General features: G+C 38.0%; 1 protein-coding gene and 1 non-coding gene across 2 annotated transcripts in view; both read left to right on the top strand.

Moving 5' to 3' along the window:
- USH2A (usherin) overlaps nt 1-23,232 on the top strand; it is a 641,433-nt gene that overhangs the window by 89,397 nt on the left and 528,804 nt on the right. Inside the window, exons 9-10 of the mRNA XM_004578639.2 lie at nt 2,387-2,582; nt 5,369-5,499. Of these exons, the coding sequence (XP_004578696.2) occupies nt 2,387-2,582; nt 5,369-5,499 (327 nt within the window). The remainder of the gene's footprint in view (nt 1-2,386; nt 2,583-5,368; nt 5,500-23,232) is intronic.
- On the top strand, nt 1,418-1,520 carry LOC118759172 (U6 spliceosomal RNA). Its single transcript, XR_004996017.2, has one exon. It is a non-coding gene; the product is annotated as a U6 spliceosomal RNA (small nuclear RNA).

Below are 23,232 nucleotides of genomic sequence, written 5' to 3'. Positions count from 1 at the left end.
TTACAAAGGAAAAAATTAACCAGAAACAAATTTTGATCTTAAATTGATCCTAGTTCTACTCAACAAGCCAGATCTCCTCCTCCATAGCGGGTCATGGGCAAGCACATGCCTGCTCAACGACTCCGCTAGTAATAGATACAATAGAGTACACAATGGCAGGCATGAGTGAGGACAACCTTAACATCTGAGAAGTTTTGTCATAATCATTGTACATATTAATGGGCTATAATGTGATATTGAAGTATATATATATATATATACATACATAACCATCACATCTTTATATTGAGAACATCAAAAGTCCTCTTTAGTAGTTATTTGAAATCTACCTCTAATTGTTGCCAAACATACTTAATGGAAATGCACTCCGTCTATGCAGCTTTACCAATTAGCTATCCTCTGTCCATTCTTCCTTCTCTCCACATTCTCCAGCCTGAGGGAACAACTGTTCTTTCATCTTCTGAGAATGGCTTTTTAGTTCATTCACAAATGAGTGAGGTCATCTGATGTTTTGCCTTCTGTGCTTGGTTTGTTTAGTCATTCATGTCACTGCAAATATTTGTAGCTTCATGTTCATGGCTGCATAATATTCCACTGCATCCATATGAATGTTATTTATATTTATTATATATAATTGATCCAGCCATACTTGAAATGTAATTTAGCAAGGTCTAATATGTTTTAGTATGCAAATGAGAATTTTTTGATCAGTGATTAACTTTAAAAACAGAAATATATATACTACCTGCTCAAATTTTGAAATTTGCTTTAACCTTTATAAAATAGAGTGGTCTCATTTTTTAATATACCCATGTATGTGAATATAAGATATACATATAAAGAGATGGGGAGATCTCCCGTCTGTTATATTTCTCAAATACCTTCAATAGCCATGAGTGGACCAAACAACCCTGAGCCAGGAACTCAAGTGGGTCTCCTTTATGGGTTTCAGTGATTGAAGTATTAGAACTCCTACCTGCTGCCTGTGTAAATGTGCATTAGCAGGAAGCTGAACTGGGAAGTGGAGGTAGAGCTCGAAATTGACACTCCTATATAGGATGTAGGCTTATCAACTAACCACTGAATGTTGCACGATAGGTTGGGCCCTTGCTTGTTAATACAAATGCAAAACTTTTTTTTTTTTGCTTAGTAGCATAATTTGTCACAAACTATGTCAAATTTATTGTAAGAAGCAAGCACAGATTTCAATTAATCTATAAATGCATTTAATTAATTTAGTAGGTAAAAACTAAGTTGACAGTGTATTCCTTATTTTTTTGTCATAAATGCATCTTGGTTGTCTGGTTATAAGTACTTCTTGTTTAAGATGATGAAATTCTTCTACCTAAAATCAAGAATCTTCATTGCTGTACCGACTGTATTATTAACTTATCTATGAAAGTCACAAGAGAAAAATGTGCTCGACTTAGCAGCACATACACTATAATGGAATGATAGAGAAAATTAACATGGCCCCGTGCAGAGATGACATGCACATTCATGAAGCAGTCCATAATTGTCAAGTCGGAAATCAAGAACTGAAGTTATCTATTTGCAGATGACATGATTCTCTACATATGAGGACCCAAAGACTCAGTCAAGAGACTATTGGAAGCATAAGAGAATCTGGCAGGATAGCAGGATACAAAATTAATGAACACTAATCAGTGGCACTAGTGTACACAAATAAATCTATGGCTGATAAATATGGACAATAAAGTAGAAAAATATATACTGAAAAATGACATACTAAATCTTAACCCTTTTACAGGCAAAAAGAAATACAGGGAGGATATTATGGAGGAAGTGATGCTAGTAACAACTTCGTAGCAAAGACATTCTTAGCAATACTTACTGACACTTTAAAAGCACAAATGTTAAAATATTGGAAGTTTATCCAAACTTAGAACCATAACAATTTGCCAAAGCACAGACATGATGTTTCTTCTTAAAAGATTATTTTTCTTTGAAATTTTGAGTAACAAAAGTATTGCCATCTCGGGTTCATTCCTCAAGTGGCCATAGGGACTGGGCCGGGGTAGCGCTTGGGGAGCTATCTACAAAGAAAAAAACCAAAAATTTCTTCAAGTTTCTAGTGTTTTAAATTACAGAGGACCACATGCATGTTGCTTGTGTCCACATGGGAGTTTGTAATGTTTTAACAACTGTCAAGATTTGGGAACCATAGAAATTTTTCCCATTAATTATTGAGATTGCATGGTCAGTTTCATGATTTAGCCCTACTGTATCTAAAATCTATTTTTCTCCTGCTGGTTTAGAAAGCATTGCACCAAAAATACTAAACTTGCTGGTTATTCGCTTTACCATAATGAAAAGGAATTGGTGGATGAGTAGGAAGTTCAAAGTTTTCTGCTTCTTCTTCTAGTGTGATCACTGCTTGCCTCTTTACAATGACAAGCCTTTCCGCCAAGGCACTCAAGTTCACGCCTTCAACTGTAAGCCTTGTCAGTGCAACAGCCATGCCAGGAGCTGCCACTATGATGTCTCTGCAGATCCGTTTCCTTCAGAGCACCTGCGAGGGGGAGGAGGAGTTTGTGATGATTGTGAACATAACACTACAGGTAATGAATAAAAGATAAATTGATGACTTGGCCCTTAAGGACGGTGTGCATCTATCCTCAATGCACAGTGTTTGAAATTATGTTGTTGCTAGGCACACTGATTCACCAAATCTGCCTGGATTCAGATAATTAGTTTTTAGAGATAGCGTGCTAACTGCATCTTTTTAATTTTGTTTTCTTAGATCCCCCTTCCATCCCTTCCCCTGTTTTGGAGAGGCCCAAAACAGTTAGAACTGGGCCAAGCTCTGAAGCAGGAAGCTGGTAAGTCCATCTAGGCCTTTAACAGAGGTGGCAGGAATTCTATTACTTGAACCATGACTTCTGCCTCCCAGAATCTGCACTAGCAGAAAGCTGGAGTCAGGAGTTTGAGCTAAATATCCAGCCCAGGCACTCCGACAGGGCACGTGGGATCGTGGTCAGCATCATAACCACCAAGCTAAATGCATGCCTATATATCTAGAGGGAATGTTTTTATTTTTAATAACTGCTTCACTCCATTTGATAAAACTTTAAATATGTTTTTGGATGAGTCACAAGTGTCACCTTGACTATTAATTTATCTTTACGTTTCCTTATGTCACTCTTTTGCATTATGTCTAGATTCTAATATGGGGATGCTAAGTTTGTTTTGATTTGGTTGGATACTGGCAAATATGGGAATCCCTTGTTCTAAAATTCTAATTGAGAAGATGATATTCAGTGCTCTGTTCTAAAAATTACGAAGCGTTTTAACCAGCCATCAAAAATAAATATTTTTTGAAAATCCTGTATGTTAAAAGTAGAAATAGGCAGCATCTTAATTTGTAAAATATAATGACCCAAGTCTAATGGGTTTGAAAGTGCTACACTGAAGCATGAATTAATTTATTAGATGATTATTGATGACCTGAAATGTCATAATAACTTGGCTAGGTCCTGGGGATATAAAGATGAATGTGATAATGATTTTTCCTGTCTGCATTATTGTATAGTGGAAAGAAAGTATAATTACTACTCAATGAATAATTCCAAACTTTTTTTTACTAGTATATCATGGAACCTAATAAGACAACTACAGTGACGTTAAGCAGATGAAGCAATGAGATGGAAGAGAATTAGGAGGGTCAACAAAAGTTTATTAATACAAACATGTTGTGAAGTGTGCCAGAGCAGAGAGGCGCACGGCACCTTTGGTGAAATGGTCAAAGGAAAAATGGCTTTGATTAACAGTAAGAATTATGGAAAGGCAAGATAGTAGAGGTCTGTATAAGCCATGGTCAATAATTTGGCTTCTGGCTATGACTTGGGAGAAATGATGTTGGAGTGCATGTCAGTAATGTGGGTAGGAAGAGGTGTATCCATAACACAGGATGGAAAAGTGAGGAACAGAATATAGGTAAGGAAGTCAAAGGACCCAGGCTAAGCTCTCATCTTCCTGCTTGAGCATAAGGTCCTGATTGGAGCCAGTCATTTGGAAAGGAAACAAAAGAGGATGCTACCAAGGGTGAAATACATGTTCTGTTTAGGACACAGAGATCCTGTTTTGGGTAGTTGGAACCACAGTTCTAATTCTTTCTTCAGTAAGAGCCTGTTGTAGTTTCTCAAGAAAGATCTGAACCATCTTTTTAATTCAGTGGCTCCTCATGCCGATCATAGTTATGAATGCACATTTATTCCTGTTATTATTTAATTTGGAATCATCTTACTAGACCATCAGGAGTTCTGTGAGAGTGATGAAATGTGTGCTGTATATTTTGTTCACTGCTGAAGTCCTCAGTACTTAATACTTCCATATCATGGAGAGAAGGAGAGACAGAAAGATCTCCCATCGTCTGGTTACTCCCCAAATGGCCTGAGCTGCTTGAAAGCAGGAGCCAGGAGCTTGCTCCATGAAACCCATGTGGGGCATGGTCCCAAGATTTTAGGCCGTCCTTGAATGTTTTCCCAGCTCCTAAGCAGAAGTGGAGTAGCTGGGACAAGAACTGGTACCTATATGAGATCCCGGTACTTGCAAGGTGAGGATTTAGCTATTGAGCGATTGCATTGCACTGGGCTCTGAATGTGAGAGGTTTAACGGGGAAATTGATAGACTCAAGATTTGTTTTAACAGTCTCGTACTCTTGTGTTATTTACATTCACTTAGGAATTCCTCGTATCTTAGACTTCTTCATACTTAAAATGACATAAAAATTTCTAGTTAGTCCAATGTAAAGAGTAAAAATTTTATCTAGTATATCCTACTGTTCTCATATTTAATTGGAAATTTATTTGTTATTATACAGTTTGCATTTTGATATTTGATGTGAAATATGATGACTACTAATAGAAGCATTTGCTTTTCAGCATGCAAACTATAGAATAACCAATTGAATTAAGAGCAGTGTGCCATGATTTACTGCAGGAAAATATTTTTTAATCCTACATACATACTTGCTTCCTGCTGTACACCATCTACCTCACATATAAAAACTTTTCATGTTAGCTTTAGACTAAGTGCCTGGCCCACGGAGTAAAGCTTTTAGAAACAAACTCTTCTAAAATCGATGGGTTCCTATAAGATATGGCTTTGTAGAAGTGTGATATTATGTAACAGATGGGAGTTTAATGAAGTAGAGCACAGTTTGTAACAGGTTCATTGTTTCATATGCTCCGGATCACTAAATTGGCAGGTAGAGATGAAAGGTGCATTAAAATGGACGTCCCGAAAATTATAGAATTCCCTCGAAGGAATACAGTCTTTAATTTTGAATTATGTGGTGGACTTTAATGAATTGGAAGTCATAATGCATAACCTTTCCTTGATACAGGAAGGAACTGTGAGCTGTGCAAGGATTACTTTTTTCGACAAGTTGGTGCAGATCCTTCAGCCCCTGATGTTTGCAAGCCCTGTGACTGTGATAAAGCTGGCACTAGAAACAGTAGCCTTCTTTGTGATCCGGTGAGTTCTTGTCAGTCCTGTGGGTGAAGACACAATCTCCCTTTGAGAAACCGATGTGGAGATAATGGTACCAGTAGAATTGAGGACTCCGGTTATCAGGAAGTCTTCTGTGTGTGTTTGTGTTTCAAAGAAATATTACTTCAGGGGTGTGCCTATGCACCTGTTGGTATGAACATGAAAGTTTATCGTTACTTAGGTGGTCCTTTCCGTGTAAGAGGTACTTAATTTCCTTTCAACTTTACAAATGTCAGGAAAAAAACTTTGAGGCCAGGGATTCCAAGTAAGCTGAGATGTAAACTGAGTATAGTAAATTGAGTATAGCCTGGTAATTATTGGTGAGTTGATGTTAGTAAATAAATAATAGCATTTTAAAAAAATTTCTATGGAACATAGTACAGCCAAAGTTACTTTACATGCAGATTCAGTGGAAACCATGACAACCTGTTTCCAAATTTCTTCTTGTAACTTTCTCTCTTAAAACAAAAATAGGAAGGAGTACCATAGTCTAAGCAACCTGTTACTACCTAAATTTCAAAGATTGATGCCTGCAGGGTGTACACATGGATGTCTGAGACTATGGCCTATGTCTCTTCCCCAGGCAGGGGCGGCAGCTCCCACATTTAAATCATTGTCAGGTGAAAATGGGACCTGTTCTGATAATACCGATAAGTGATAATTATATATATATACACACATTTATATATATACGCATATATTTATATACATATATAAAATATGTGTAAATATATATGTATATATTATATGTACATATAATATATATATACAGATAAAATTCAATGACATGGAAGAATCAATTCAATTATTGTATTTGTTTTTAATAATTACAGACCATATCATAAATAGCTAAGAATACAGTGGCTAGGAACATAAACTACAATCTAGTTCCACAACATTTCTTTTTAAGTTACAGGGCATGTAATAAGCTCAAGGGTATGTTTGCTGTGTTACTTTCAGGGTACACTGAAAGGCTTTCCAAAAGAAATCACAAATGCAACTGGGGGCAAAATATGGATTTAAAGACTTTCAGAGTAACCACTGTGTGTTAATAGAAATGTGTTTCGTTAGAAAAGTGATGAGCAGCATTAGGCTCAACAAAGACAATTTCTATTTTTATTTTATAATATTGAAGGATTCCTCAGAAAGCAGTATTACTACTTTCTATATATAGGTTAGTAAAATCTGACTGCATCTCCAAAATTCCCATTGTCGCACTCCTCTGAATTTTTGGTCTGGTATTCTTGCTTGTCATTCAAGTTTCAGCTCAAGAGACTTGGATATCTCTGAGATAGCTTGCCTGATCTCCCAAACACAGAATTTAGTCAACATCTTTCATATCACTCCATTTAATTTTCATTAGAGATTTTATAATATGTGTTTAATTTTTATTTTTCTCTAATAGCATGGTTCTGTCATAGAAAAAGCATCAAAATATATTTTTTTATTTCATATTTTATTATTAAAACATATATTGTACATCTTACATTTCTAAAGTAAAATAATAAAAACAGGCAAATTTCATTGATGGACAGTAAGACATCACTGGAGAGTTAATTTGCTTCTGCTGTTTCTCAAAATCAAAGTTGTGTATTTTATTGTTTAATCTCTGAAATCTCTTTAAGCTCATTAGGTCTGTTATTCTTTGCTGCTAGTGTAAAAAGTTAAATTATTGGAGCCCTGTAGGCACAGTACTTGTTTGCATGCAATACTAGAAAAACCCATCAAAATATTTTTTAAAGAAATAGGGATTCTATCTGAGAAGAATAGTCATATTATTTAGAATCATCTCTATGGTAATCTGAGCATTACATAAAAATTCTGCTTAAAGACTTTTTTTTCTTTTAAAGTCCTATGGTTAGGTAACCATGGTATATAATATTGAAAGACTGCTAAATAAAATTCTACTTCACAGAATTTCATTTCAATATCATAAATCATATGGATCAAAGTGCTGCATATTCCAGTTGCACAATGCACATGTGCATCAAATTAAAACATAATTTTTCTGAACTCAAAAAACTCTATCCAGTTCATTGGAGCAGTAGAATATTTTGAATGGGTGTCTAATTATTTAGCAACTGAGCGTTTGAAAAAAAAAAACAACAAAAACAAAAGAACAGAAGCCCTCCATGGTCAATTTCAAGCTCTCATTGAGATGCCAGGTAGTTTACAGTTGAAAAGAACACTAAAATTGCTCTTGAACGTGGGTGCCAACCTCTGTTGTACATACTGCCTCCACATCCCTCAGCCTACATCTCACAAGTGTATTTGGTGTTTGGGTGGATAGTGGGAACTTGTATCCAGAGCAGTGGTCTTTCAGGAGATGGGCTTCTCTGGACCTTGATGTCATCAGTTCAGGCAGGCACCTTGATATTTCCTTACAACAGAGGCATTCTTCCCTCTCTCATCCAGAGAGGTCTCCTTAGAGACTTTATGGATGCCCCTGCCCTGGCTGCTGCTAGGGGGAGACCTGCCACTGCTGATGGTCTGTGGAAAAATGAAACACATGCATTTGGGCTATTGCATGGCTACATGAGGAAGCATCCTGTCCTCACGCAGTGGAAGTATTTAAGAGAAGTCCTGGTTAAAAACAAAACATTTCGAAAAGCCCTACAATACTACACTATGCAGATTTCAATGTAAAGTCACTAATCTTATTAAGGACCACAATGATCTCTAATGAGAAAAGATCATCAACAGTACTAACATAAACTGAGTGTTAGGGTTGAAAACATCCATCAGAAATTAGTCATGGGCCCGCGGCGTGGCCTAGCAGCTAAAGTCCTCACCTTGAACGCCCCGGGATCCCATGTGGGCACCGGTTCTAGTCCCGGCAGCTCCACTTCCCATCCAGCTCCCTGCTTGTGGCCTGGGAAGGCAGTCGAGGATGGCCCAGAGCACTGGGACCCTGCACCCGCATGGGAGACCTGGAAGAGGTTCCTGCTTCCCGGCATCGGATCGGCGTGCACCGGCCCATTGCGGCTCACTTGGGGAGTGAAACATTGGATGGAAGATCTTCCTCTGTCTCTCCTCCTCTCTGTATATCCGGCTTTCCAATAATAATAAATCTTAAAAAAAAGAAAAGAAATTAGTCATAAAAAGAAATCAGGAATATAGTTAAAATAAAAGAGAAGACTATATTGAGATTAAAGCAATAATAAAAGCTGAAATGCAGAACCCAGTGATAATGATAAAATTAAACTATGCAATGACTAAACTAGAAAATAATCTCCCATGAATGGAAAGATGGGGTGGGATGTGAGACACCAAGAAACGGATTGGTAACCTTGAAGACAGAATTGAAGCGACCTAAGCAGAACAACAGAATGATAATAAACAGATTAAAGGGCATTATGGACTTCTAATAAAAGAATCTAACATTCACATCATTAGCGCTCTAGAAACAGAATGTAACAGGGTTGGGATGACAAAGTATTTGAATAAATGTCCTAAAATTTACAAATTTAGCAAAAACCCTCTATGGATTACAGATATACAAGCCTGTAACAATAAAAACAAAAATAAACATGCTTCAAACACATCATAATCAACCTGCTGAGAACTGACAGGAAAGAAAAAAGTGTTGAAAGCAATCAGAAAGAAGTAAGGTGTCAACAGCAGGAAAAAAACTGGCACCCATAGGGAAGCATGCAATGTGGGGATTTAGCACGTGCAAGACGTGCAAGATGATGGTTTAGCCACTGGGCCCTCCCACTGGGCCCCCACTTTGGGCCCCAGACATTCTTTTCAAGAATGTTTTTAAAGATTATTTGTTTACTTCAAAGAGTTACAGAGAGGGAGAGTAAGAAATGTACCATTCATTGGTTCATCCCCAGATGGCTGCAATGGTCAATACTGAGCCAACCCAAGCCAGGAGCTGACAGCATCAATGGACTCTCATATGGCTGGACCATCTTCTGTAACAGGCAGCTAGCTATATCAGAATCTGGGCAGCAGGGACTTAAAGTAGTGTTCATATGGTAGGCCAGTGGTGTGGTTGGCAGCTTTACCTGCTATGCCATGGGATTAGCCCCCAGTTTAGACATTTTAAAAAAATCAGGGAAGATGTTTTGAGCAAAAAATTCATGAGGTAAATCAAGTTCACCTCACAAAATCATGAAATACAGGGAGTATAACATGAAAGACAGTTTAATATAGTTAATTGAACATAGCTAGGTATTCATTTATGATGAATAAAAAAGAGAAATATAACAAAGTGATATGCTGTAATATGTCTTTCAAGCACTAGAAAAGCTGATATTAGATGTATCATTTAAAGTTGTAAAAACAATCAGTGAAGTATTAAAACAATATAATCAAATATTTCAGTGGGAAACAATGTTTTTACTCTAATGTTGGGAACAAAAAATGACCTCTGTTAGTACATATATTCAGTGTTCTGATGATATAGGCTTGGAAATTAGGCAATAAAGTAAAGTAGAAGATATTTAGGTTGAAAAGTAATACGTGAAACTATTTTATATGACTTGAACTTATAGAAAAAAGCGATAAACAGCATATTAAAGCATCTTAGAACTAATCGTTAGTTCAGAGGTTTGCAGAGTATGACTTGTATACAGAATTCCACTCATTTTGGAATCAACTGCATTTGTAATGTAATTACAGTGAACAACCTGAAAATAAGATTAAGAAGATAACATTAATTATAAGTAGAACTGTAAGGATGAAAAGCTTATGTTCTGAAAACCATAAAATATTAATGCAAAAATATTAAACCCTAGACAAATGAAAAAACAAAGTTCTTGTGTCAGAAACAATATTGTTAATATTATAACAATACATCATAATATTATAATATAGAAAATATTATAATAAATATTATATAAATTATAGTTCCAATTTGTTTACAGATTTCATGCAATTTTGATTCAATGCACACCTGTTGAAACCCCAAGTGATTTCTTTGATTTAGCAAAAGTATCCTATAATTCATGTGAAAATTTAAGAGATCCCAAAACATCAAAAGTTATCTTAAGAAAGAACCAATTTGAGAACTTAACCTTTGTCAATTTCAAAACTTTTTGTAATATTATGGTAATCAGGATATTGCTGTTCTAATATAAAAATGGATACGTAGATAACTGCAATAGAATTTGGAGACTTGTGTTTATAGCCAGTTGGTTTTTGAAAAGATCACCAAGATGAAACATTAAAGAGATTATTTCAGTGAGAGATCCTGGGACTATTGTGTATCTCCATGCAAGAGCAAGATTAGTATCTTCTACGGTATACAAAAACAACTAACTTAGGTTGGATCAACAAATTTTACCAATATTGATATAAATAGTCATGATTTTGAATTAGCCAATGATGTTTAATTACAACATGAAAGTATAAGCAACAGAAAAAAAATGGATACATAGGACTTCATTAAAATAAAAAAAAACATTTTGTTTTAAATGGATACCAGCATTAAACTGAAAAAAGACAATGCAAAGAGTGAAAGAAAATATTTATAGATTATACATCTAATTAAGAAGTTCTCCCCTAGTAAGGAGAACACTAAAAATCCAATAATAAAATGGCAAGAGCAAATAATGGGTCAAGAATCAGCATGGATATTCTGTAAGGAAGATACAGGAATAGTCACCAGGTACTTGAAAAGATACACAGCTGTCGTCAGAGAGGTACAAGCCAAAACCACAAAGGGTGATCACTTCACTCCAGTCATTCTCAATGCTGAAAAATAGATAACAGCAAAAGAATTGGTGAGGCAGTGGAAAATGAAAACTCCCATAGACTGTTGATGTGAGTGTGAAATATGTATTCACTTTGGAGAACCCTCTGGTCTTCCTCAAAATGTTTAACTAGAGTTAAAACATGACGAAGAATTTTAACTCTTGGTTGTGTAACCTAGTGAAGTACAAACATATTCTCACAAAATCATATATATCTGTATAACCCCATTATCCGTAGTATCAAATGTAGAAATAGTCGAAATATCTATCAGTTGATGAATGGATAAATACAATCTGTAGCCACAAGCTTGGCTATTATTCAGTAGTGAAAGGTGAAGTGACAGAGGAAAGGAAGTGTCTCTTTTTAAAATATGCTACTACAAATTGGCATTCTCTGTGTAGTTCACAATACTCAAAGACATACTTTAAATTGTTCACACGTTTCTTTGTTTGAAATTTTTGTCTTCATTTTATTCTGGTGGCAAGGACATGGGCAGATAACTTCCACGTTCTGTGTCACACTCCAGATATTTGCTTCCTCCAGAGCTGGCCCAGGAGAAGGAGGGAGATGAGAGTTTCATCTGTGTCTCTCTCATCTGTGGCAGGTGCTCAGGTATTCATCATCTCCTGCTCTCTCCCTGAATGTGCAGGAGCCAGGGCTCAGAACTGTGCACTGCAGTGTGGGATGCAGGCATTCGAAGGGGAAGCTTAACCGCTAGGCTACATATTGGCCTTTTTGTCCTTGTTTTCAAAATATTTTTCTTTTTGTGTTTTAAATCACTCATTGACACATTCCAATTTTACCTTCTTAATAATATTATTTGCATTGGACAAAATAGAATTTTCATTAAATCTGACTGGTATCCAGAGAAATTTATGTATCGGACTATGAATGTAAATGAAAATGATAGGAATTTGACAAATCTAAAAACTTCATATTGTCTTTCTCTAACTTACATTTATATATTGAGTATTTTCTCATGTTTCAGTTACAGAGTCAAGGCATATACTGTTCCATGTGAAAATACTGTGTCCAGTGTACCTTCATAATAACATGATAGAAGATTCTGAGATGTGTTTATTGTTATTTTCAGTGGGCTAACAGAATCCACTCTGAAAAAGTTGTCAACAGTGTCAGAGTTATAAAGTGTAAAATTGAGTACAAGGACATTTTTAAAAAATTCATGCGATTGCAATCCTTAATAATATTAGGGAGCATGCAAGGAAATTAGGCATTAGTTCAAGTCTCATTTTGTTATAATAACCTAGGAATCAAGCCAGCCCCGAATGGCCTGAGTGACTGTGCTCTGTGCTCTGTGTTCTGGAAAGGAACTTTCCCTTTGGCACTTGTCATTTGAAACTCAATCTAATCTCATAAGATATGGCATGTTTGCCTTCTTCTTCCATGAGAAATATTATAGTTCTTCCTCATGTGAATGCCAAAATCTTGAGAATGGCATGAAGTAATGCTGTGAGTCACTGACTCATAAAAATATGAATGCAAATGTAGGATACACAATCCATCTGAAATGAGATAATACTATTAATAAAAGGGGAAAATGAAGAGTAATCATTTTGATTAAGGAGTTCTTAAAGTCCTTGCAGTCCCCAGAGCCACATCCAAGTTTTAGGGCACCTTTAAATTGTATATAGGGTTTATCTGTGTATTTTTATGCCTTCCTCTACACCCTTTCTGTCTCTCCCTTTTTTTTTTCTGAATTCTCACTTTTGAGCTCTCTCTTCTCCCTCTCTTTGTATTATATACACATACATATATACACATATTTTTTTACTTGAAATATTTTACAGAGTAAAACAGATAAAGATCTTCCATCTTCTGGTTCACTCCTCGCCTGGCTGCAATGGCCAGACCTGAACTGAGCTGAGCTGATCTGAAGTCAGAATCAAGGCGCTTTTTCCAGGTCTCCTATGTTGCTGCATGGTCATAAAGACTTGGGCTGTCCTCTTTGCTTTCCCAGACCATAAACAGAGAGAACTGGATCAGACGTGGAGCAGTTGGGACACAAACCGGGGCCCATTCGGGATGCCAAAGACACAGGGTAGAGGATTAGCTTGCTGTGACACTGTGTCTGCCCCTCTGTATTTTTCAGACACATTGTTTGTTTGAAAAGTAGAAAGACGGAGAGACTGGTGCAGGGGGCGATGATGGTGGGGATCTGCTTCAGTTCTCAGATGTCTGCAATTGCCAGGTCTGGGTTAGGCCAAAGCCAGGAATCAAGAACTCCCTGCTATACTCAGGCCACATTTTACTGCATTCCTATGCATGTTAGCAAGGCGTAGCCTCTACTGTGAAAGAACTGAGGATATGGTGATGCTGGCATCAGCAGTGGCAACTCCACCTATTGCACCATAATGCTATCCACTTATCTCTGCATTTTTGAGTGGAGAGTTTCCAGTAGTTTTGTCAGACCCAAGAGGGATGTGTGAGCCAAACAAGGCAAAAATCTATTGAACTCTGGAAAGATATACATACCCTATGGATAGATATTAGAATCTTTATATACAATGGTGCTTCAAAAAGTGTGGGAAAATTAAATTCAAAAATATCTGGATGCAAAGGTTCTTTTAAAAAATCTGTGTATATTTTGATGAGATTTGTTTTTATAAACCTCTATGAGATAACATGAGACTGCATATTGTGCCATGTTCTGTCTCCAAAGGCCCCAACAGGTGGATTTAGGTCGGGTCAGGTCAGATCCAGGAGATAGGAACTCAGTCCAGAGCTCCCATGTGGATTCAAGGACTCTGCTGCCTCTCAGTGCTTACATTACCAGGGAACTGATGTTGGGAGAGAATTCAAGAATCAAATCCAGGCACTGGTATGTGTCTGACCCAAGCATTTCGGACAAATGTCCACATAACATCATACCATGTACATATGGTATGAAGATTTTGAAACTCTTTCATATGCAAGAATTTTTGAATTTTTTTTACCCCAAAGTTATGTTTCAAATCCATTTTTCCATTAACTTTTTGTGGTACCCTCATGTAATGTGAATACCTTAGAATGTCCCTGTAGTTCCCTCTCGTTTTTTGAACTCACTGTCTGCTCCTTGGCATGTGTTATGAATTGGATGTCGACGGTCTTTGCCTTTTCCTTGTCTGCCATGGCTTAAGTGCAGAAGCAGCTAGTGCCCCAGGCCTGGCAGAGACTTTCTAAGAACCTCAATGTACCTGGAGAAGAATCTGTGCATACACACCTTAGGTGCACATACTGGAGGTAACGATCTGCTCCTGACCCGAGACAGGAGTTAGGGCCCCATCTTTTCTATGGACCACTTTCATATAACCTTGGAGCTAGAAAACTGTCTATTGAAGCTATATTGATACAAGAAGGTGGACCTGAATGTGTGTGTGCAGGAGTGCGAGGTCTGTGTGTGTGCATAAAACCATCTCCTTGGTCATGTATGGGCTCAGTCTGTTCCATCCCCTGAACCCCATCTTAAAGGAAAAGGGTTTTCAGTTTTTCACACCATTGAACCTCAGGTAAAAGATAATCAAATTCTGTCCCAAGCATGATCTTCATAATTAGAGGTTCTAACACAGCAGTAAGAGAAACTAAGTGCTGGCTAGGAACTAAAATTATAGTCATAATTGTATAAAAAGAAGAATGGTTGATTATAATGCTTGATAAGGCATCAGTAGGCTGCTGTACTAATGCCGGAACATAGATGAATAATTAAGACACATTAAATAGATCAATTAATGAGGAAGGAGCCTGGATAGTTGTGGCAAAATGAAAAGGCATCAGTGAAGCCGATTTTACTCATGAGTGTTGCTGGTTCTTCCAGAATGACATTCTTAAGGAAATACATTAATGTCTGGGACAGAAAATACTTTGTATAATCCAATGTTTTCCATAAATACATCACTTTCTTCTCCTCTTTTTAGGGTAAGATTTTTATTATTACAAAAGCCATCATGAATTGTCCAGAAACCTATTTCCTTTATATTTTGTATGTCTCAAATATCAAAATATACAAATAGATGTGTTAGGGTATATCTTTCCTTGGTTTATAGGAGCCTCATCATGACTAGCATGAAATATGGATCTTAGCAATAGACATTTGTATGAAGGATACAATGTGGGGTTTATTCAGAGCTCAAATACAGTCAGAGACTTCTGAGCCCACACCATGGAGTTCATCATTCAGAGAGGTAGCTGCTAAATGATTATCTGGAGATTGTATAGAACTAGATTCACAAAGATAGGAACAATTTTCCCGAAACATAAATAGGGCTAGGGGAAAGAAGAGAAAAATGAATCTGACTTGATAGAAGGGATAGTATGGAGGAAGACATTGAGAATCAAAGATGCAATGAATTGTTTGAGATTAAAATGGGGGAGCTGTGAGTGAAGTTCCCAGCTTTGGCTTAAGTTGCATTCCCCACATTTGGGCATTTCTGGAATCTGAGATCATTCTCATCCCAAGGGCTAGAGAATACAAACTTAGTCAAATAATATTTCCTTCGGTGTTTCAGACTGTATGAAGTATGGTGAATAGAATTGACAGAGGCATCAGTTATTGTGCATCAGGAGAATTTTGAATTTTATGACTACGCAAGATAATTTGATAGAAGGTCCATTGTCTTTTATCAATAGCAGAAAGGATATGCTGAACAGATGTAACAAATGATTGCAAATGTCTAATGAAACAATGCAGAAGCTTCTGACCTAAACCACCAAGACAGTTGTGATTGCTGCTTGGCAGCTCCCTTCCACTTGGCAGTTCAGGGATATGAGCTGCTTTCATTGTCTGACTTTGCCTTGCAGGACAGGAAAAGACAATGCAAGGAAACAACTGTCATTTTTTAAATGCCTTGTCCCAGGAGGGGTGGGCTTCTTGTGTGTTGTCTTTTTGTTAGTTACAGACCGTCCAAGGCTAGAAGATTTTTCTCCTTGTCCAGGTAGCCACATCTCCTCTGCATCTGTGTGCATAGTAAGGTGAAATGGATCTTGGACAGCCTTTCATCTTTTCTCAGTACCAATGGAGCAGGACATTCTCATCACTTACATCCATAGAACAGAGTATTATCTGTATTATGAGGATTGTGTGAACAGAGGACCTTATCAGCTTCATGATTTTGAGACCATTAGCAGCAGCACCTGCTTGAGATTAGCTTCTGGAATAGTAGCAGGTATCTTAGTGAGAGTATATATCACAGGACACACAGTATAGAAGGAGAAACAACTTGTACATATATTGAAAAGCCTTGCTGGTAAGCAAAAGTGAGAGACATGAAACAAAGACATGAGAACAAAATCACAGCTTCTTCACAGATGATCCCAGAGAAGGATCTGAGAGAAAAAAAATGCATAGAGGAGACTCAATGATCAAAATATGAAGGAAATTTCACAAGATGAATATTTAAAGACATTTAACAAGGGCAGTTGTCATTGGCTGTATATGTAACTCTTGAAGTAAGAATTAAAAGATGAAACTGTCTTATTTATGTAGGTAGGTAAGTAGATACATATAGATGGCTAAAATATGTTTCAACATACATCTGCTTTGTCCCAATGACCTTTTGTTTGTATTTTTTATGATAATGATTTGTTTTGAAACAAAGTAGTCAACCCCCCCACCTCCCTGGGCTACCGAATCAATGTTTGACAATTACCAGAGGCACGTACACTTTCAGAATATAGAGGGAACTTGTGATGAGGATATTGGGGTACAAGAAGGGGGTTGCGGTATTCCCCAGCATTGAGGAATGTCTTAATTTCCACTGGAACAAAGGACTTGAGCTATACTTTAATTTACTTACATATGTTGGTGCCATATATGGGGCGATACATTTTGAAATGTGTACAAGAGACTGACTGAAAGTAGTCCATAGACTCAGATGTGGTTCAGTAGTGTTATACTCACCATGTGCATATAATTATGGCAGCCATTTTAGCAAATGAATTCAATCTTTACCACAGTTGATATAGGAATTATTAATTTAGCCATTGTACAGTAATGAACACCAAATCTCAAGAACATTATGAAATACCTCCAAAATACCTTCAGAAGTAATAGCGAAACAGAATAGACATTTGAAACTTGTCTTGTTTCAAAACTCAAGCCCAGACTGAAGTTAAATATACTTTCAAGAATATATATTTATTTTCATTGGGAAGGCAGATTCACAGAGACAAACAAAGACAGAAAGGTCTCCCATCTGCTGGTTCACTCTCCAAATGACTGCAATGGCCAGAGCTAAGCTGATCTGAAACTAGGTGCCAGAGCTTTCTTCTGGTATCTCACACAGGGGCAGAGCCCAAAGACTCGGACTTTCACTGCTTTCCCGAACCATAAGCAGGGAGGTGGATGGGAAATGGAGCGGCTGGGACATGAACAGGTACCTATATAGGATGCTGGTGCGTGGAGTTGGGAGGATCAGCCAGCTAATCCATTGCATCAACTCCGATGGATTAACTGGGTTCTCAATGTGGTTTGCCATCACTGTTTGCAATGCCTTATACACATGTAAACACCTATAGTATCTGGTGACCATGGATATTACTTACACCATCAAGGCTAGATAGCAAACAGAGTCATTTGTTGGTGACACACTACAACAAATCCTCTTAAATTAATCATTAATATTTTTAAAAGCTAAATTTTAAAAGCTAATGATGTACAAACACTAGATAGGCTAATAAATTAATTTCTTAGGCCAATACAAGCTCAAATTGAGATTTTTTGATACAAAAAATATTATTTCCCCTAATTTTCAATGTATAATAAAATTTGTGCTATTATAAAAAATGTTGTAAAGATGTAAGAATCTATTTTAATATTTTATCTATTAACTCAGATATCTTCCCATATTTGTAATTTATATTTTCTCTGATTTAACTAGCTAATTTAATAAGCATTCTCTATTGATCTATTTCACTCTTTATAGATTTTACTAAAATAAAGCAAAATAGGTTATGAAACCAAAAAAGTTAACTTTCCTAAGAGTATATTTTATACAACACTCAATATAGTTGTGGAAATACATTTATTCATGTTGGAAATAAATGTTACTGTAAGATCTTTTATTTTAATAAAGTCAAAACACCATCTTGTTAATACGTGCTGTATTAATTCTACAGCAAATTACAATTAAGACCACACTCTATAGTTGTGCCATTCAGATGACATTTATAAAGTGCTGTAATTTAACACAGTGACATATATGACATGCATCTTTTACACGTTACAGCTTAGAATCTTTTTGTGAAATAAACCTAAAGCAGCAAAGGAAAAAAAAAAGGATGATGCAATGTGAAATGATAGCCCTTTTGAGAACTAGAGGGACTATAATTACATTGCTTCCTCTTAAAACCATTCAGGTATGTAAGCATTGCTGGGAACAGCAGTGTGTGGGGAACCTCTTTACACTCCTTCCGTCTTCAACACTCAAAAGATTGAGAAAAAATGTTTCCTATTCTTGCTCTATTTGAGTCTGCTTCAGAATTTTACCTTTTTGCACACTCCTTGGGGATTATGGGGAGGAAATTTGGAAAGCAGTTTCTGGGAAATGCTTTCCAAAGGGGGAAGCGGGTATAAAAATATACCAGCCTGACAAATGACGGGCATTGTAGAATGGAAAAGAAAAGACACCTTGGTTTACACTAGTGTAGAAGCTTTTCTTCTCAAATGAATTATTTTCGACAGCTGAGCAAGATGATAAACAGTAGTATCACAAAACATTTAAATGAAAACAAGTGTGATGTACGCAATTCACTTGTCATTCTTCAATTCATGACATTTGTATGTGGCAGAATCTATTGGAGATTCATTAATTTTTTTTTCAGAAGTGGAGTGAGTGTGTTACAAAGGTAGCCTTTTACGTTAGTGTGGACCTATCTTCTCCACAGAGGCAGAAACTGAAGGAAGTCATTGTGTCTACAAAAGATAATTCTCAAGATCCTCACCTAGTACAGAATAATCTCATAGCAGGTAGAATATGCATTGCAGCAGACTAATATGTTCGGTCCTGAAAGAGTGTGTAGGTAAGTGAATGAATAGACAAGTTTATGTTGATGGAAACCGGTGTGTGAGATCTGGCATTGGGAGAAATTCTGATGGAGCAGATTGGGGAACTCCTGTCTCAAAACACAGTCCATGCAGGTGAGTATAAGAACCAAGATAGGAAGCAACCCAGAACAGGCCAGGTAATGGTATCCACCAGCATTTACCCTGGCTCAAGTCAGGGTAAAGCCAGGCTGGGCCAATTCATATCACCCACTGGAAAATCCAAGAACCAGAATGGTGTGTGGGTCATGCAGGGTTGGGCTGGCCCCAATATCAGCAGGTCACATTAGGGCTGAGTTAGGGGGGCTGGCTTGGCTGGGCTAGGTTGTAGCCACCACCAGTGTGACCTGGAATTGGAGGTGCTCTGGGCTGGGCCAGGCTAAAGCATCCACTGGCAAATCCCAAGGTGAAGCAGGTCATATCAGATTAGGCCACAGCCCCCAAACAACACAGGTGAAACTCAGGAGGTGAACCCAGTAGGGGGGGTACAGGGGGATCTCCTTCAGGGCCACCACTCCAAATGTTGAGCTTGAGAGCTGGAATCAGACACAGACTGGACCAGCAGGGCTACAACACAAGTTGGCCTCCCTGTGAGCTGGATTTGGGGCAAGCCAGGCTGGGTTGACTATTTCTACTGGTATACACATAAACCATAGTGAATGTGGGTTGGTTCAGCTTTGCTGTAACATCAGCTAGCAGATGCTGGCGCTGGGGCACAAATGTCAAGCTAAACTGCAGAACCCCTGGAGAGTGCAGGATCTGGGTGTGGGCCCATTAGGGAAACAGCGGGCACCTCTCTCTTGGGTTGCCACTCCCACTGGTTAGCATGAAAACCAGGACTAGATGCAGGCATGACTAGACAAAGTGACGCCCCCCGGCACCAGTGTGGACTGGATAGTGGAGCTGGTTGGGTTGAACTGGGCTTCAGTGCCATTGACACGTACGGGAGCAGAACTGGATGTTGGACAGACTAGACCAGTCTGCTGTACATACTAGCAAGCATGTGAACCAGGACAGGGAGGTTATTAGTGGTCACTTTGACTAGGCTGCAACTCCCACGGGTTTCCATAAAGGTAGAGTGTTTGATGGGCAGGATTGGGCTGGGCTTCAACAACCATTGGTTTGTGTAGAAGACAGGGTTGGAGCCAGAACTGGCCCAGCAATTGCAGACACCAGCATGTGTGTAGGCTGATTTGGGTGACAGACTGTGCTGGACCCTGTAATGGCAAGCACACAAAAGAATCAGATCTGGGATCACCTCAGATGATGTTTCTTTGGGGATCTGCCCAACTGAACTGCTGGACTCAGAACTCCAGTTATGGAGAGAATTGCAGGTTCCATGGTCTGATTGTAGACTGCATGTGTCAGAACTGGGCTTCCTCAGTGGCTTAGATGGAGCAGTGGATAGCACATCCAGTTGCACGTGGAGGATATGACAGTACATTGGAGCCTGCAGAGGATACTTGGTATCATAACGGAGGATGGAGGACAGAACAAATTGACAACTTCCGTAGCCAAGCGTTGGCAATAAATATCTGGGCAAATGGAGATTCTAAGGTAGACAATGTCAGCAAGTCGATTCTGGAGAGATTTCATTGTGCTTGAAGTGTCAGGATTGGCCAGTAATTCAGAGCTGTTGAACTATTAAAACCTCATGAGCAGGACCTTGGAGTATGCCCCACATCGAGGACGCTGGAATGGCATTGGTGGCTGTCCCCCATCCCGGGTATGGAGGCAGTTGAGAGGCTGGTTGTAGCTACTCCCCTATCTTCCCCCTACCCCCAGATACAGGAAGGTAAAAAAGAGAATGGAAATAATGGTCTCACCCAACTTCCTCTAGCCCTTGACCCCTTGAACCCTGGTCATCCATGCAAAGATCATAAAGAATAAAATTAAAAAGGCTTAAAATCCAAACATAAATTTTTTTTCATCCTATGCATTTTCTGTGACTTTTTGAAAACTATTTTCATGCAACTTTTCTTATAAGCACCAACAGTGATACAGATAATTAAATGTTTTTAAAGAGTTATCTATCTGAAAGGTAAATTTAGACACAGAGAAAGATTGCATTCATTGGTTCACTCCCAAAATAGTCACAATAGAAGAGCTGGGCAAGGCCAGAGCAAGAAGCTTCTTCTGAGTCTTCCACATTGTGGTAGAGGTCAAAGATTTTGGCCATCTTTCTCTGTTTCTCTCAAATCATAAACAGAGCATCCATATGGAATGCAGGCATCACAAGTGGTGGTCTTGCTTGGTATGCCACAATGCTGACCCCAACAATTACACATTGTGTAAGTGATTTTTAAAAAAGTCTGCTTCTATGATTTATATTAGAATGAAGAGTGATATAAATTCTTTACTGATCATTTAGAATGTTTCTTCGATACTTGATGATGACTTGGAACAAAAAGGAGATAGGTCCTAGGAATTGATTGACTTGGGACATGGCTGAGGAGGTACAAGTACTTAAAGCAATGCTAGTATCCATAGTAATCACCAAAGATGGAGTTGACTGGACTTGACCTTTTGGGAATATAATGTTTTGGGAGGTTTAATATGGCCTGGGAAAACGGTGGAAGGTGGCTGATAGCCTTGGAACCCTGCAACCACATGGAAGACCTGGAGAAAATTCCTGGCTCTTAGCTTCAGAATGGCTCAGCTCTGGCAGTTGTGGCCATTTGGGGAGTAAACCAGTGAATGGAATAGCTTTCTGTCTCCCCTTATCTCTGTTAATCTGTCTAAATCTTTTTTAAAAGTTAAATATGGATCAAGGAAACCATATACCTACAAAATGTGTAACAGAAAATGATAATAAAAAAGCAGACAAGCTGTTTAACAGTGCAAAAAAAATGATCAAAGAAGAAAATAACAGTCTTTGAAGTTACAAATAAGGGTATATTATTTAATATTGTTTGTATATATATATTGTATATATATATTGTATATATATGTATATATATAGTATATATATATTGTATATATATATATATATATATTCTAAATTGGAAAAGGCAGTTTTACAGAGAGAAGGAGAGACCAAGAGAAAGATCTCTGTCCACTGGTTCACTCCTGAAATGGCTACTACGGCCAGAATTGAGCTGAACTGAAGCGAGGAGCCAGGAGCTTCTTTTGGGTCTTTCACATGGGTGCAGGTTTCCAAGCTTTGGGTCATCCTCTTCTGCTTTCCCAGGCCAAAAGCAGAGAGCTGGATGAAAAGTGGAGCAGCCAGGACACTCTGGCTTCTGCGCTACCTCCCTGCTTATGGCCTGGGAAAGCAATGGAGGATTTCCTAAATCCTAGGGACCCTGCACCTTTAAAATTGAGTTTATTGATGAAATATTTCTATTTTTGAAAGTTTTAAATGTTTTGATTTGAAAGCCTTCATAGACTTATTTTTAAAGTTTGTTTTAAAACTTTTATTGGAAAGGCAGATTTACAGAGTAAAAAGATCTTCCATCCACTGGTTCACTCCCCAGATGGCAACAATGGATAGAGCTGAGCCTATTTGAAACCAGGAGCCTCAAGGACCTCTGCTCTCTCTTTCTGGGTCTCACATGTGGGTACAGGGTCCCAAGGGTTTAGGCTATCCTCCATTGCTTTCACAGGCCATAAGCAGAGAACTGATTTGGAAGTAGAACAGAGTGGATGTAAACCAACACCCACATGGTTTGCCTGCACCACATGGTGGAGAATTAGTTTGCTTCACCACAACATTGGCCCCTGAAATTTTTTATCCCCCCTTCATATGTCTTCGTGTTCAGACCAAACCCTCCATATTCTGAAATAAGCTTCCTTTTCTTAAATTTGAATTCCAGCTTTGTTTGGCAACATTAAGATTACCTCATTGGCTTTTAGTGAGTTCTATGAGAAGATCTAATCTATGGAAGATTAGATTTTTCTTTACTATCAGCCAAAAGAGTGCTTAAGAAGACATATATTTTTGCTGTTTTAAGTATTGCTTCGAATTACTGAAAATAAAG

This window comes from Ochotona princeps, chromosome 10, assembly GCF_030435755.1.
Source record: "Ochotona princeps isolate mOchPri1 chromosome 10, mOchPri1.hap1, whole genome shotgun sequence".
Taxonomy (NCBI): domain Eukaryota; kingdom Metazoa; phylum Chordata; class Mammalia; order Lagomorpha; family Ochotonidae; genus Ochotona; species Ochotona princeps.
The sequence above is the reverse complement of the archived record's forward strand: the minus strand, read 5'-3'. Positions and strand labels throughout refer to the sequence as shown.